This window comes from Notothenia rossii, assembly GCF_949606895.1.
Source record: "Notothenia rossii genome assembly, chromosome: 1".
NCBI classification, from domain to species: Eukaryota; Metazoa; Chordata; class Actinopteri; order Perciformes; family Nototheniidae; genus Notothenia; species Notothenia rossii.
This window is the reverse complement of record NC_136912.1, coordinates 75,178,986-75,196,160: the sequence shown is the minus strand read 5'-3', so window position 1 is coordinate 75,196,160 and position 17,175 is coordinate 75,178,986. Positions and strand designations below refer to the sequence as shown.

Here is a 17,175-nt window from a genome sequence, read left to right as displayed (position 1 = left end):
GCGTGTGTGTGTGTGTGTGTGTGTGTGTGTGTGTCTGTGTGTGTGTCTGTGTGTGTCTGTGTGTGTCTGTGTGTGTCTGTGTGTGTCTTAGTGTGTGTGTGTCTGTGTCTGTGTGTGTGTCTATGTGTGTGTGCCTGTGTGCCTAACCCTATCTTGACCTTCACTGTCCTCACTGTCAGACGGAATAGCCCTAACAGCCTGATCGTGTCCCTTCTGCCCATAACATGTTTTGGTGTCCATTTCCTATACATATCAGTAGATGGTAAAGTAAAAACATTGACTACGTTTATCATTTTACAGCTGAGCACATTTGCACACTTGCATGATATTGCCTGGAAAAAAGTGGTCCAAGTGGCACAGTGTTGCCCTGAGGCAACAAACAAAAAAACATAGTTTTAGCAAATTAATAAATACATAATAAGTCTTTAAACAATCAAATATGCTTCTTTACGTATTCATGCACATGCATGTATTTTAAGTTGTGTACATTTCTAATATCTTAAACAGTGAAATGTATCTTACCAAGTTGTGGCCCTGGGTCCCATGCAGCTTTGCTTGCAGAAAGGACTGCTCCACCCCCAGACAAAATGCCACACCCATATAATTCCCTCATTTTATTGGACACCAGCATGTCAGGTGACATTGTGTATATTAAAAAAAATATTTAGAGGGCAAGTGTGAGGTCGAAAAAAGTGGTTTGTTGCCTGAGGGCAACAGTATGCCATAGAGCAGGGCTGGCCAACCCGCGGCTCTCGAGCCGCATGCGGTTATTTGCCTATTTTAATGCGGCTCTTCAGTTCATATCGAATTTTATATGTTTGAGTTTGGGGGAGAGACACTGACTCCTGACTAGTGTTGCATGGTGTACCGATACTTGAAAGGTACCGCGATACCCTGCCGTTAAAAACGTTATGATTCTTCCGTTTCATTAGTATCGGTACTTTAAGAATTACGGGGGAAAGTACTCAGGTGAGAATGCGCCGTTTTAATAAGAGCCGTGTGTGTTCAGCGCTCTGCTTCCACTCCCTGCACTGCAGCCGTGCCTGTAGTCCCTCCCCTCTCTCGTGCACGCGCTAGCTGCCAGAGCATGTGAGAAAACGAGAAGCATGGCTGCAAGTGGGAGTGCAACTGCCGCTGCGCCTCGGCTTGTTGACAAAAAAGACGCCAGAAGCGAAATGTTGATGTATTTTAGCTATATCTCTTACAGTGAGGGTAAGCCTACGGACACCACGAGGCCTGTCTGTAAGAAATGTATTAATTTAATTTAATACGAATTCTTGTCATTTATTTTATTTATTGTTCTCATGGTTTAAAAGTTTGTGTTATGGCTATGGTTCTGGTCTGAAATAAAGCACAATAATTACATTTAAGACTGTTTCCCTTTTTTTTAAGAAAAGTATCGAAAAAGAATCAGAATCGCAATTCTTGACTTGGTATCGAAACCAAAATGTTGGTATCGTGACAACACTACTCCTGACAGTTAAACCTGATATTTAGTACAGTAGGTCTGTTAAGTATTGAATGCTGATAATTCTGACGTAATTTGGCCGGTCAAAGTTGTTTGGGCTCGGATAAAATTGCTCCGTTACTAACGTCCCGTGTTACTTTCGTCCCGTGTTACTTTCGTCCCGGTGTTGCAGTATAAGTTGAGTCATGACAACTGGCGACATTCTATTATTTTCGTCATAGGAATCCGGGGCGTGTACATTGAGGACCCATTGTTGACTTACCAGGAAAGAAACATCGTTTGTCGTTTACGTTCATCTTTTGCTATATCTGCCTTCCTAAGATCACTTTGCTGCACATTCAGTACTCGTATGTGAGGTTGTGGGTGAGAGTCCGATATCGTGACGCTTACAGGGAGGTATTGAACATTACAAAGTAGGTGACTGTGTGGATGCCTGTTCAAAACATTGCAAACTTCAATAAATCATTTAAATTATATATTTGTGTCCGACTTTCATTTGTTCATCGTCCTTAATGTGATGTATAGTAGCTTTGATAGCTGTCCATACCTTCAGACAGCCTAAAAGTAAAACACAAGTTGTGTATTCACAGCCCGAACGCACATCGAGATGACTGGATCAGTCATGACAACTTGTGATCAGCTCCGATTAAATTGTGATATCAATTATGTAGCTAACCTCCAGGGAGCATGTTTATTTTATGAAATACCTGTATCCCTCTCATCGCAACAAGACTCTACACTGTGCAGGAAAAACAATTACATACATAAAAATAACCTTGATGCATGGGAATTAAACACACAAACTAACTTCCGTGGCTATACTGATATGTCACAGTAACGGTAAACCACAGAAAAGTAAGTCCAGCGGGGCACAAGTTGAATACATATAATACGGTAGTTCTATTATGCCTTTAAGCCTATACGTTTAACCTATAAGAACCCGGACCCATTTCTACTTTTGGGGAAATTAAGGGGAACGTCATTTAGACTAAATAGACACATTTCTGACAAGTAACCCCCCTAGTGTCAAATATCTGGGCTTTAATGGTAAAGTAACTCTTATTTATAACTTAATTAACAAGGATGATGTTTTGGTTTGCATTTGTTTGAACATACTATGAATTGAAGAATAAAGCATATGTTAACTAAATATAATTGAATCAGCTAAATTAACTGACCAGACCATAATCATATTTCTAATTGTGCATATATGTCACTCCGGGTTTACTGTGAATGTTTAGGGTTAAAGTCCCGATGTGACACCATGTGTCACAGCAATATTTATGGCATTTGTTTCATATCAATTTCATCAAGAAATGTTTCCACAACAGGTTAAATGTAATCAGAATCAGAATACCTTTATTCGTCCCACAGAGGGGAAATTTAAATTTGTTACAGCAGAAAAGAACCGAAGACAGCTTAATGTTTAACAAATGACATGTCATGTAAGCATTTTTATTTATTAACTTTAGCAACAAAAAACCTTTCCAAATCTAGCTAGTTCTGTCACATGTTTTAGCCTGACACTTGGACATGTTGTTATGGGAAGACAAAAGCAAATGACAAGGACCATGACCCCAGACTGTTCAGTGTGTGTCACTTAGGGACTTCATGAGATAAAAAAGGCTAAAGCTGTATAAGGAACTTTCCAGAACATTTAAATTTCATGTGACACCCGTGTCTAAGCAATTCTGTCTGCCTTCCCTGTTCCTGTTGTTATTTACTTCCTCTCTGCCTTGTTCTGATGATTTATCTGTTAGTTTGTGTGTTTAATTCCCATGCATCAAGGTTATTTTCATGTATGTAATTGTTTTTCCTGCACAGTGTAGAGTCTTGTTGTGATGAGGGATACAGGTATTTCATAAAATAAACGTGCTCCCTGGAGGTTAGCTACATAATTGATATCACAATTTAATCAGAGCTGATCACAAGTTGTCATGACTGATCCAGTCATCTCGATGTGCGTTCGGGCTGTGAATAAACAACTTGTGTTTTACTTTTAGGCTGTCTGAAGGTATGGACAGCTATCAAAGCTACTATACATCACATTAAGAACGATGAACAAATGAAAGTCGGACACAAATATATAATTTAAATGATTTATTGAAGTTTGCAATGTTTTGAACAGGCATTCACACAGTCACCTACTTTGTAATGTTCGATACCTCCCTGTAAGCGTCACGATATCGGACTCTCACCCACAACCTCACATACGAGTACTGAATGTGCAGCAAAGTGATCTTAGGAAGGCAGATATAGCAAAAGATGAACGTAAACGACAAACGATGTTTCTTTCCTGGTAAGTCAACAATGGGTCCTCAATGTACACGCCCCGGATTCCTATGACGAAAATAATAGAATGTCGCCATTTGTCATGTCTCAACTTATACTGCAACACCGGCTCTCCCTACGTGTGTATGTGTGGTGTCAGGTGTCAGTAGAGGATGACAGCGTGTCTAATTTTGATGTGGCCCAAGAGCCAATCACAATAATACCTACGATGCAGTGACAAATCACCTTTGAGGGGGGGGGGGGGGGGGGGGGGGGAACCTATCGTTGATTAAACACTATCCGGTGTTTCCCCTACCATTGTCTTGGAGGGGCGCTGCGCCCCGCCAACGGAGCCCGCGCCACCCCTGACATAAAAGTTGTTTAAAAAAAATACATAATTAAAAAAATATATATATATATATATATAGCACCAAATTGCAAATAATCTATAACTACTGTCACTTTTCACATTGAACATGTGCTCTTTTATTAAATAAAGTAAACGCTTTCATTTTAAGTTGTGAGTTTAGTGTTTTTGACCCTAAGAAACACTGATGCATTAATCAATAACAATAATCCACAGCTCCTCTCTCTGCTCCAGAGGATTTAAAACATATATATCCCAATGCCACAAAAATGCATCAGTGACGTGGTTGAAATCTTGTCAAAACAAAAAACTGAAACAAGCGGTATCAGTGACTGTTCGTTTGAGGTGGCTCTTTGCAGCAACATAGAAAAAATGTAGCTCTTAACCTCTGACGGGTTGGCCACCCCTGCCATAGAGGGTTAAGAGGATTCAATTTAAATATGAAAACTCCACCTTGACACAGCGTGCTATCGCACAATATATCCAGATATTCATCGCTAAGCAGCAGTGACGCCTGCTGCAGTCTCTGATGTCTCTGAGGCAGGTAGTTTTACACAGAGGAGCTTTTGATTTCATTATTCCAGTGCTTGGCTGAGAAAGATAAGGATTTGTCGAGGCTTTTCTGAGAAAACTTTTAGGCAAGAATTGTGTATTGCAGAGATGAGTGCAGAATGTAATTATCCCGAACATCACAGATTTCCAAAACTCCTTTGACTGATTGAGTAACTAGCTGCCTTAACACTCGTAAAAAATATGAAATAAAGGATAAATTGCTGTGATCATTATCTCTAATTATTCGCACCGTGCCAGTAATGTGAGAATCTTTTTTTTCCCCCCACTCATTTATGCCTACCTTAATTATGATAGTCATAATGTTTAAAACTCACACTGCTGTATAACTTCATTGCTTATTACATTTTCTGTGCTCTTTAAGGATTCAAACAAGATATTTCTTTCAGCTGTTTTCACACATCACCTATCTGCTATCATCTTTCCCAGTGTGTATACTGTAAGGTGAGCAACATCTCTATAGCATCAGGAATCAGAGCAGCGGTATGGAAAACCGTCTGGAGCCTGATAGTCAGCTACAGTACCATCTAAGGTATCCATAATTAGGAATATGAAAAAGTACTACCCAAAGTAAATGGTTGGATTACAAATTAATTTGCCTTCTTAACAAGCATTAGATAAGAATGTAGATACAACCCTCTCAGCACAGTAAATATGAAGCTTCCCCCAGCAGCAGGTTAGTTTAACAAAAATAAATGAGGTTGCTGTGCAAACAGTGGACTCCAGCAAATCACTGCAACTGGTCAAAAAATAGTCACACATTGCAAAACCCCCATTGTTTTGCAAAATGATTGTAAAAAAATACTTTTTGTACTTATTTTGTGCGCAAGAGGTCCGTACATTTGATAGGTCTTTGTTCCAAGCTTAAGTTCATATTGTGAACGTTTTCATTCTTTCAATTTTGACCTTGGTTGTCGCTGCTCTTTTAAACTGCAACCAATGAGGTAACAGCTGTATGCAATTTAACCACTCTTTGATAACTTCCCCTAGTTTTTCTAAAATCTGTCCTCTGTGCCCTAAATCAGGGTAAGCCAATCGTATTCCAAGAAGGCAGCTTACATCTTAATATAAGTAAATGTTGTTATGTTAATCCAGAAGTAAAAATACAGGGAGTTGTCTTATTAAGGTCAATAAATTGTTATTTTCTAAAGTTTATTTCCTGCTGGTCATTATTTTCCCATGATACCACATTACCTGCACACCAGCTCATTATCTTCCATTATTTACCTGTCCTGCAGCAGTGCTCTGACATATTTCCTATACTGCCTTCCTGACAAAATGTGCCATTCTTTCTGTTACTTGATTGCCACTGCCTATTTATAAACTTTTTCCTGCTAACTTGTTTGCTCTTGGACGTGGCTCTTGTGTCCTTGTTGTTATTGTTGACCCAATTTCTTTATTTAAATTCTACTTGTTCTTGCTGTGATTTTGAGCTTTTGAGGGCATATCTAAGCTGATGCTCTGTCTGTGACTGTACTGCTGCTGCTGCGTTTTCAATGACATCTGCCTTAAACAAAGCGAAGTGCAATAGAATGTCTTGAAATAATACTTCAAAATGTCTTTCTAAGCACTTCCAATGAATTTAAAGTTACCAGCCCGTGTCATTGTTCGAGTAAGCCTCCCGAACAGGAAACTAGGGGGATGCTGTGCTTCTGCCACTGTAAATTCAGCACCGGGGATTTGTCTGCTCGCTGCCTGAACTCTAGTTGACCCCGATACACTTCTCAGACTTTGTGCCGCATAAATTCTCTCTAAGCAATGCTGTCAATCAAAATAGCAGCGAGTGTAGTAAAACATCACAGGTCTCTTTCATGATTAATTCATGTCTAACACAGCACCTGTGGTGGCTCTGCTGACAATTTCACCGTTCCGTGATCTTTGAAATCGCTTATGTGTGTGTGCGCCTTTCTGTGTGTGTGTGCCTACATGAGTATGGTTCAGCGTGTGTGTATGTTATGTGTGAGTTCAGGGTGTGAGGTTCATGCATAGTTAATGCCCCGGCAAACCCTCGTTAGCTATAGTGGTAACACACACTTTCTCCATCATTATACACTGTCTGTGCCATTATAAAACTGTCTCTGTCATTATACTGACTCTCTGCCATTACCGCTGCACAGACGGCTTCTTTTGCTAAGGAGCAACCATAGGGGAATGAGGGGGGAAGCCGCGAGGGGGGAGGTGAAGAGAGACGGCAGGGGGGAGGTAAGAGATGGGAGGAAAGTTTGAAATATTGGAAAGAAATGGCTGATGTTGTATAGCTAGACATGGGAACCGCTCTCTGCTGACCCATATGGGGGTGTGATTTATTTGTATTTGTTAAAATGTGTGTCTGGTATTCAGTCCTAAAGGGCAACTCAACACTGATTACCCCTTCATTAACGGGAAAGCTAACAAGAAAGCAAAACTTCAGATACAGTACAGTTTAATGAGGTCGAAAGCAGGTAAAAAATGCTGGAGTGGAGCTGGGTGTCTTCAAATGCAGTCCACGAGGGAAAATAGGACAAAACAGCTCCAAATATTTCATTAAAGGTCCCCTATTATACTCTTTTTCATCAGTATATTATAGGTCTCAGATATATACATAACATGTCTCTGAAGTGTTTGGCTCCAAACACCAAACAGATCATTTTAGCATCCCATAATCCCCTCTGTTTCAGTCATGTTTCAAAAGTGCTGATTCTCTGTCTGTTACTTTAGATGAAAATAAGGGGCCACTCCCGACGCCCCTCTGAGAGATATTTGGTTACAATAGCCGCGTTCACACCGGAGTACTTTTCCCACTTTAGTTACGATATAGTTCCGAAATGTCGCGTTCACACCAAAAAGAGCCGGAACTAAAATTAGTTTATGAGAACCTTTTTACCCCCTTTTCCGTCCCTGCTAGAGAGCAGGGACTCTCATGCGGCTCTCTTGTGAGAAAAGAGCTATATTTCTGATTGGCTGGGCGGATTGCAAACCACGCCCCGTAAAACAAAAACAATTATTAAGATGTATGCGCTCATACATCTTAAGAAAGTTATCGCCAAAAATTGTAAAAATGTTTTTAGAGAACGTTATCCTACCTTTCAGAAGAACATTCTGGGAACCAAAATAAAACGTCCCGCTGAAAACGTTTTAAGAACAGTAGGGCATAATGTTCTAACAATGTTATCAAAAACATCTTAAGAAGGTTATCAAAAACATCTTAAGAAGGTTATCACCAAACATTTCCAGAATGTTTTTAAAGAACGTTATCCTACCTTTCAGAAGAAAATTCTGGGAACCAAAATAAAACGTGCCGCTGAAAACATTCCTAGAACAACGAATGGTAACAAACATTTCTAGCTGGGAACTCAGACATGCCACCGCAAACATGCAATATCTGCTTACAGCTTATCATGAATTACGTGCTTGTTTGTTTTTTTCAAAAGGAAAATATGGTGACATCAGATTTTTTTTAAAACATCCTTTTCAAACAAATGCAACAAGTTTGTTTTTTAAAGCACTCTAGAAATAAATCTGACGTTGACCATGACCGTGTTAATATTTGCCATAACAGCAACGTTTTATAAAAAAAGGAATAACATCCTGAAAATATATTTCAGAATGTTTTTTGGAGAATGTTCGTCAATTGTTATCATGTAACATTGAGGGAACGTTTTATAAAGAAAATCTTTAATGTGTTACCCAACAATGCCCAAAACACATCCTTAGAATGTTGCAGGGAAAACGTTCAACCTTTGTTAACGTATTACATTAAAGGAACATTTTATAAAACACTTTCTGTAACCTCAGTCCTCAATAACATCCTGAAAACATTTTCAGAATGTTTCTTGGAGAATGTTCTTCATTTGTTATCATGTAACATTGAGGGAACGTTTTATAAAGAACATCAACAACGTCCAAAACACGTCCTTAGAATGTTGCAGGCAAAACGTTTCACCTTTGTTAACATATCACATTAAAGAAACATTTTATAAAAAAACTTTCTGTCATCTCAGGCCTTAATAACATCCTCAAAACATCCTCTGAATGTTGCAGTTAAAACGTTATGTCTTAGTTAACCTTAAACCTTATAGGAACATTATTTGAACAAATAAACATCCTAAAAAGGTTCTTTGAACATCAGATTAAAACGTTTATTTAAAACCTTGTTAGAACCAATAGGTAACGCTAGCCAAAGTTGTGAGAACGTTCCCAGCTAGCTGGGCTAGATTAATCAAAGTGGTTACTTTTTTTTGGCTGGGCAGTGAAGTTTTACGTCTTATTTGACTTTCTCAGGACTTAAAACTGTTTTTTGGGGGCAGACCCCCACAGAGAAAAAAATATATTTACACACGTAAGGTCATCATCTTAAAAGTTTATTATGCTTATCGAGTCATCCGTGAGCAGAGCATCAAGTTGGCATGCCTATAACAGCTGAATGTGGCGATTACCATCTTGTTCAGCAAAACGCCACAAACGTATTAAGATTTAAAGCTATTGTGCATTTTGATTCAATGCTGAGTACAGCCTGAAGAACATATCGAGGATTAAAAAACTAATGTCAAAACGGGACTTAGAAAAGCTTGTCCATGCTTTAATTTTCAGTAGACTTGACTACTGCAATGGTGTATTCACAGGGCTGACAAAAAAATCCATCAGAAAATTGCAGCTGATTCAGAAAGCTGCTGCACGTGTCTTCACTAACATTAAAAGAGTGGATCACATCAGTCCGGTACCTTGGTTGGTTATTGGCTAATGGTAGAAAAACAAGTGGCCAAAATCTGATCAACTCATTTTCAGACAGGTTTTTATGTAAATGGATCAGGGCAAAAGGAGAGCAACTCTTTTTTCCGAAAAAAATTCAGAAAATCTTTACACAGAGGGGACACATGTTTATGTATATAAGACATGAAAAAGTGGATTTTGCACAATAGGTGACCTTTAAAGGAAGTTACCAATCACGTTTTCCAAGTCAGCAGGTTTTTTTCAGCCAAACATTTCTTTTTTGGAGGCTTGCGTTATTCCAAGGTTCCTCTGTGTAAAAGCCATTACATCTATATTTTTTAAAAATTGGATTTGGAGCGCTTTGAAGTGGGTTTTGAGTCAAAACTAACTATAATCTGAGTATCACATTTCAGCTAGGTATAGGAACCTAAAAATAAAAAGTGTCAGTAAGCCGATCTTCTGAAACCTGTACGTGATCCCCTTTAGCTTTAAACATTCAAATGTAACACCCAAAATAAAGGACAGAGGTTGTTGGGACTGTGCCCTTCTTTGTTAAATAATTACTAAAATAGCTAGCCTTAAGGCATACATGTAATGTCAAATTACTTAATTACATCATTGTGATGCCAACAAAGAAGAAGAGGAATACAAAATAAAAATGCTGCAGAAAAATGATCCCACTGGCAGGTAATTGGGATAAAGTTGTCAAGACAATGAGATATTCCCTGAAGAAAAGATCAACAGGAAAAAATAAACCCCGATTCCTTTTGGTCGGATGTTCCAGGAACAAACATTTCTGTGACACTTAAATTGATGTCCTCATTTTCCCTGTGCTTTCCTAGACATGCAGACACCCTGCTGTGAGAGACAGCAAAGGAAACAAACAAGCACAACCCAAGAGCGCGCACACACACGCCGACCTACACCCAACCCCAACACAATGAATGAAGCATGAAAACCCCCCAAAAAACTATCTTTGTGTTGCGCACGCACGCACGCACGCACGCACGCACGCACGCACGCACGCACGCACGCACGCACGCACGCACACAGTGACTCACATCTTGGTTGCTCATGTCCCAGTAAGGCCTCTCTCCGTATGCCATCACCTCCCAGGTGACTATCCCGTAACTCCAGACATCTGAGGCTGATGTAAATTTTCTGTATGCGATGGCCTCCGGGGCCGTCCAGCGCACTGGGATTTTACCTCCCTGTGAGAGAAAGGAAAAAAGCGAGGGTAAGTGATGAGAAGTCTTGCAATGTAAAGCTCCACACTCATGACACAGTACTAAATTAGAGGCCACAGGCAGCATGTATCTGCAACAACACATGTCATAAACCTCCATGTGAGGACTAAATATTAACATTATGGTCATCGAGAAAAATACAGAGACATGTATGTGAATGCATACCGTTTTGAAACGCAAAGAGATAGCAAACAGTACTGAAAGAAAACTATAAATGTTTGAGCCTGTAGTAAGAAGGTTAACATACAACTATCCCACAATTTTTTTATTAAGTGTGAAGACATTGTGCTGATCTAGAGTCAAAGAAAGGAAAGGTTTCTACAGGTAGGTTTTGGCTAGGCTTCACTCATTTATTGTATCAACTGTCACCTTGTGCGTAAAACGAAATGTGTTAAGATGAACAAAAATGTATTAATTAATTATTGCTACAACATCCTTGTCTTTTAGCTTCTGACTTACTTTCTACATTACCTGTCTAGCTCATTTAAAATGTCATAATATAATAGTAACAATTATGACAAAGTTTGTGTTTTTTTGGTTTAATACTCAATTATGCCAGTTTTGTATAAAATCTTGCTGCATTTATACAATCGACGCTGTTTATTTTTAAAGAAAGGAATTTTAGCATCAGTGTATCACAAGGGCACATGTATTTCCCTCGTGTGGATCCTCACCAGTGAGCTGGTGTAGGTCGGGTCAGAGGTGTCCTCCTCCAGATATCGTGATAATCCAAAGTCAGACACCTTACACACCAAGTTACTGTTCACCAGGATGTTCCGAGCAGCCAGGTCCCTGTGAACATAACTCATTTCCGCCAGGTACCTGGAACATCAAAAGGATTTATTGTTCTGATGTGTGTGTTATCCGTTGCCAGCTACCTGGGCTACTATAAAAAGCTAATGGGATTTAGTGTGTTTGTTATCACTGCCAGCCACCTTTGATAAAATAGGAAAGGGATTTTATGTCTGTGTACATGTACACGTTTGTGTGTTATCACAGCCAGATACCTGCAATAAAACACAGATAGGATCTAAAGTGCGTGCGTGTGTGAGAGAGAGAGCCGTGTTTCAAGCTGAAAAGCCTGACAAGTATGTGTGTGTTTTTGTGTTTGTTTTTGTGTGTGAGAGAAAGACATATTTCCAGCTGCTGATGTCAGATTAAGTAGAACACATGCTCAGACAGCATTATATATATTCACATGAAATCTCAATATGGTAGAATTGGTATTGTAACTTAAAAACCTTATTTTACATAATGATTGAAAATAGTTTCTTCTTCATCTTAACAATAAAAACATGTGTGTGTGTGTGTGTGTGTGTGTGTGTGTGTGTGTGTGTGTGTGTGTGTGTGTGTGTGTGTGTGTGCACCTCATTCCAGATGTGATGCCTCTCAGCATACCCACCAGCTGGATCACTGGGAACTGCCCATCATTTTGCTGTAAAACCATAAAGAGTGACAGGATTGTTTTTTTGTTTCTTTTATCAGAATTATTTCACATTAGTAATTTGAAGAACATACAATTCAATTCAGTATTACACATAAGTCATGATAGGATATTTAACCATTTCTGAAGGAATTAAAGCACCTCTTTCAAACCAGATGACAGTTTCATGTTACAAACATTTAAAAGTGGTTAATCTGAAGTCTTATTCAATAACAGAATTTGAGGTTGTATCAGACATTTATTTGAAAAGCAACCCAAAGATTATCCAGCAGAAGATGGAAAAACCAACAGAAAGCACACATATCTTCAGGAGCTGCAGGCTTGTTGTTGTTACGAGACATGTTGACGAAACCCAGAACCTTTTATGCTATTTTACTCTTTTCACCCAATAGGCCAGACAGTGCCTGTCTCTTATAAACTTCACTGACATCCCTGCTGACATAGTTGCAGTAGAAGTGGTGTGTTTGTCTTTTAATTCACTTTGTGCATCAACCCGAGCTTTTGATGCTCCTCTAGCCTAATCCTCTGCAGAGAAAACCTTTTTTTACACACACACACACACACACACACACACACACACACACACACACACACACACACACACACACACACACACACACACACACACACACACACACACACACACACACACACACACACACACACACACACACACACACACACACACACACACACACACACACACACACACACACACACACACACACACACACACACACACACACACACACCACCCCCCCCCCCCCCCCCCCCCGGGGTCTTGAGGCTGCAAGATGGTCACGCAAGGACAGCAACAACACCATTGTGATCGATCAATGTGTGTGCGTGAATGAGTCAGCGGATGATTTCAGAGTCAAAAGGGGTCACGCTGTGAGAACCAAACATGAAGAAAGGAAAGGAGGGAAGGATCAAAGGGACGGACACACTGACAGACAGACGTGCAGGAAGGAGCTCAGGAAGGGAGAGAGAGGAGGAGGATTTACTGTCTTTTCTGGAAAAAAAACCATTCCTTCTCAACTTTGTTTCCGTTTGGGCGTTTAGGTGATTTTTGACCAAAGATAAATGTGCTCATAGATTCGGCAAGAACATCATATGAACACGTACAGTATTTAAGTGTTTCTTAACTATTTCACAACCATGATGTTAATGGTCACTTCATTATTCATACATATTTTCTTCAACACCTTTAATTTGTTGGAAAAATGACACCTATGTAGAAGTGCTGTTTCATAACTCCCAAGCTCATTACGGTGCTTTCATTCGTACCATAAGACTAAAAATGCTGATGAGGAAAATTTGACAAAATGTAAAGGTCCAAAATAAGGTGGTAAATAAATATTTTAATGCCAGTTTTCAAATGTTTGATAAATAAATCCTACAAGTACTCTTTTACAAATCCAAGCACCACAGCAAGCTCAATTTGCTGATGAGGACTGTGTGAAGCTCACAAATAGTCTGCTAGCTGTTTCCGAGATCAAGAATTAAAGGTCAAACTCAACTTTTTTAGACGTTTAGATCAAGTTTAGTAGAATATTCATTATTTTATTGGATGGACTTTCAAAAGCTTTTCTTAATATATATTTAAAAGAAGCTTTTTATCAATGTTATAACACAAGCTATTGTTTAAACATGTCTTATCTATTTCAAAAATAAATGTATATATTATGTTTTTTTATTTATAATTTCTGATTAGATTTGCCTCCTTGCATTCCCGATGTTTGTGATTTGTGGTTCAAGCAGGTAAAGCACTGTATTGTTGAAGAAGTAGTGTAAAGTACGTGATATTTGCAGCTTTTTAAAAAAAGATATCATGAATAAAGTATATGTTCAGTGCAGTGGTAGAGTAATTATCTCTGCCCTTCCTCAGCACAACATAAAAAAAGGAAATTAAGAAAATATATTTGTTTCAATATAACATAACATGCAGCAGTACACTGTTAAAATAGTTATATCTGTTTGTATCTGTGTGTACAGGTGTGTGTTTTTTACCCTAAGAAATGAATCAAGAGCTCCGTTTTCCATGAACTCTGTGATGATCATCGTGGGCCTGCTCTTGGTGACCACACCCTCCAGTCTGATGATGTTCGGTTGGTCAAACTGGCCCATGATGGATGCCTCGGACAGGAAGTCCCTCCTCTGCCTCTCAGAGAAGCCGACCTTCAGGGTCTTTATGGCCACAGGAATCTCTTTCTTCCCGACCGGCTTCAGGCGACCTTTGTAAACCTCCCCAAACTCACCTGAGGAAAACAAAATCATGAAATTAAAGTATCCTGTCTAAGAGCAAATTAAAAAAGGTACAGTATACACATACAGTTTAGGACTGTTCAGATGTTCAAACCATTTAGTGACCATTCATTATTAAAATCCCCCTTCAATGAGACCAGAAGCAGCAAATCGTCCTTTACCGCAGAGAGGTGTTAAACACATAAACACTCTCAGTGGGGGGAGCTGCCCTCTGCATGCTCAAACTGATCTGAGCAGCTTTGCTCGAGCCGATTGAGGTCGAGGGCTTTGCTCAAGGGGACATTGATGGTATTTTTGCAGACCAAAAGAACAACAGAGTTGAATCCCCTCAAAAGCTCGTCTCAGGGGTAAGAAAAGGTTTGTAGCAAAGGTGGCAAACAAGATAAAAGGGACAATGCCATTATAATTGCGAAGGTATTTGGCTTTGCACACCGCATCTGATCTGGGTTAAAGAAAGGCAGCAAGCAACTGTAATGAAACACATTTGTACATAAAACAAAGGTTAATCCGTGCCTGCAGTTTAATTTGTCAAAAGCCTTTTCTACCCCTGTTCATGTGCCCTAAAACATCAATTTTATTTTGTTGTGGTCACATAGGATGCCATCGTTTTTGTTAGCTTTGCAGGTTAGTAGGCATTTGCTGCCTGTGAAGTGAGCAGGAGTCAGATAGGACTATTATAATGTTTACTCTACAGTATTACAACCTTTCATTATAATGATATCATCAGAGTTATTGACGACTCTAAGTTTGTGTTATTATTGATCAGAACTCGATCGTCAGACAATGCTTTCCTATTTTTCCGAACGGTAACACTGAAAGGCTGACAATCATATAGGCCGTCATTGTCATTCAAACACAGGGATAACGAAGGACATTTTCAGACCTTCATAGTATTGCTAACGCTTTTTAACTTTAAATGGAAAAGAGGAATGGCAATGAGAGAAGAGAAAGGGGAGTTAAAACCCTGGCTCAATTATCACCTCTCCACAGTTGGATTGAAGAGGGTGTGAATTTCAGATAATTGGGCTCCAGAAGCTCCAGAAATAGTCAGGGTATCCCCCCTCCCCTACAATGTGATACTATAAATCATCGCAATGAATGAAACATGTTCAAAGTGATGTTACCGTGATGTTACCCATTGGTTTGTGGACTACAGTTTGGATGCCTCGACGGCTGTCGCCATGTTGGCTTTTCGGTACAAGTAATTACACAGCGGAGCAAATTACAACTGAAAGCTGAACATTTTGGGCAAACAAAATGTAACTTCATTAACTGAAAACACTTATTGGAAGGGGTTAAAGTTGTAAGTCAAAAATAGGAAAACAACCAAACTGCAACCTATCAATATAAAAGTAAAGCCTTTGTTGCTTTATCATCTATTTGACTATAAACCAAACCATCACTTACTAAATGAACATCATTCTGTATTAATGCATTCTTTAAACTAGTAATTTAGAAAATCACTTTGTCCTACAAACAATAACTGCAGTAAAAGTTCAAGTAAGCAAAAGGGCAGTTTTCTCATAGACTTCCATACAATAGGACAATCGGAAGTTGGAGTTGACCTCTGCTGGCAGTAAGAATGCCGATTTGAGTCACTTCACACTGGCTTTATTTTTCAGACCCCAGAGGTTGCCGCTTGGTTGGACGTATCAGTGCAGTGTCCCAGAATGCATTATGTTCACAACAAACATCAAACAGTGTGGAGGGGAAACTGCCATGGTGTGAAAAATAATATTATATTTCATGATACTTAGTTTTCCCCACATTTCCTTCCATAGTTTAGTTTTGTTGTTGTGGACTGTTAAACTAAAAGCTCCAGAAGGTTATCTTCGTTGTGTCTCTTCCCTTTATTGCTTTCTAATGCAATGATGTTGATCTGTAAATTGGTTGGTCATGGTTGGTTACAAAATATGAACTCTTCGACTCAATGTGCAGAACATGTCCTACAGAGCTGGAGAAACAGATGTCTTTTGTAAAAATAAATGCAGCCATATGCTGCTTGGGGACATGAAAATTGAATATCGCTTCAAAATAAAAGTCCTCATCTCAGAGATATAAATCATGTGTGAATAATGGATGAGTGATGGGAATTGGATGACAGGCTGTGTCGTCCTGTCTCACTGTGATCTCTGCTCCACATCTCACCGCTCATTAAAACACAGCTGAAAGAGAGAGGGAAGGAGGGAAGAGAAGGAAGGAGAATAGAACGAGTGTGTTGGGAATAAAGAAAGAAGGATGGAAATCAGACAGTGTTGATAATATGCGAAAAGAGGGGAGGAAGAATGGACAAATAGACAGAGGAATGAAAACAGCAAAAAGAAAAAGGCATGTTCAGGTGAAATCTCACTTTCTTTTCCTCTGAAATAGATTCAATCGAGGAGAAGATGAGAATTAGAAAATATTCCTGGGTTTTATTCCAAAATGTTGTCTTGAATCCACTGTATCTCAAGACACAGTGTAATTAAATAAACAGGCCTGTCAGGTTATATTTCATTGGTCCTCCATAAATTCAAGTGTTTCAGGATTTAAATAAAGTGCTTTTTGATGAATCACAGTTCTTACAATGCGAGTGATAGTAATAAGGAGAGTGGAAAAGAGGGAGAGGAGGAGGGAGTGAGGTGAGTTATTTTTATCATCTCCTTAGGGTGATCTATTCTTTTATCTTCGCTCCACAATGTGTTGTTCCCCCTTGGTTCTTTGTTTTAGCATTTCTCTATACGCAAACAAACTCTAAAACTCCAGAGGGGCTGAATTACACAGAGAGAGATGAAGATAAGAGGAAGTATCAAAGAAATAGAGAAAGAAGAACACAAAGGAGACAGTCGGAGAGAGGAAGGAAGAGCTGCGGATA

General features: G+C 39.2%; 1 protein-coding gene across 1 annotated transcript in view; it reads right to left on the bottom strand.

Moving 5' to 3' along the window:
- LOC307043774 (ephrin type-B receptor 1-like) overlaps positions 1-17,175 on the bottom strand; it is a 105,057-nt gene that overhangs the window by 9,913 nt on the left and 77,969 nt on the right. Inside the window, exons 14-17 of the mRNA XM_079688576.1 lie at positions 14,067-14,314; positions 11,980-12,047; positions 11,287-11,434; positions 10,427-10,576 (exon numbers count right to left, since the gene is read on the bottom strand). Of these exons, the coding sequence (XP_079544702.1) occupies positions 10,427-10,576; positions 11,287-11,434; positions 11,980-12,047; positions 14,067-14,314 (614 nt within the window). The remainder of the gene's footprint in view (positions 1-10,426; positions 10,577-11,286; positions 11,435-11,979; positions 12,048-14,066; positions 14,315-17,175) is intronic.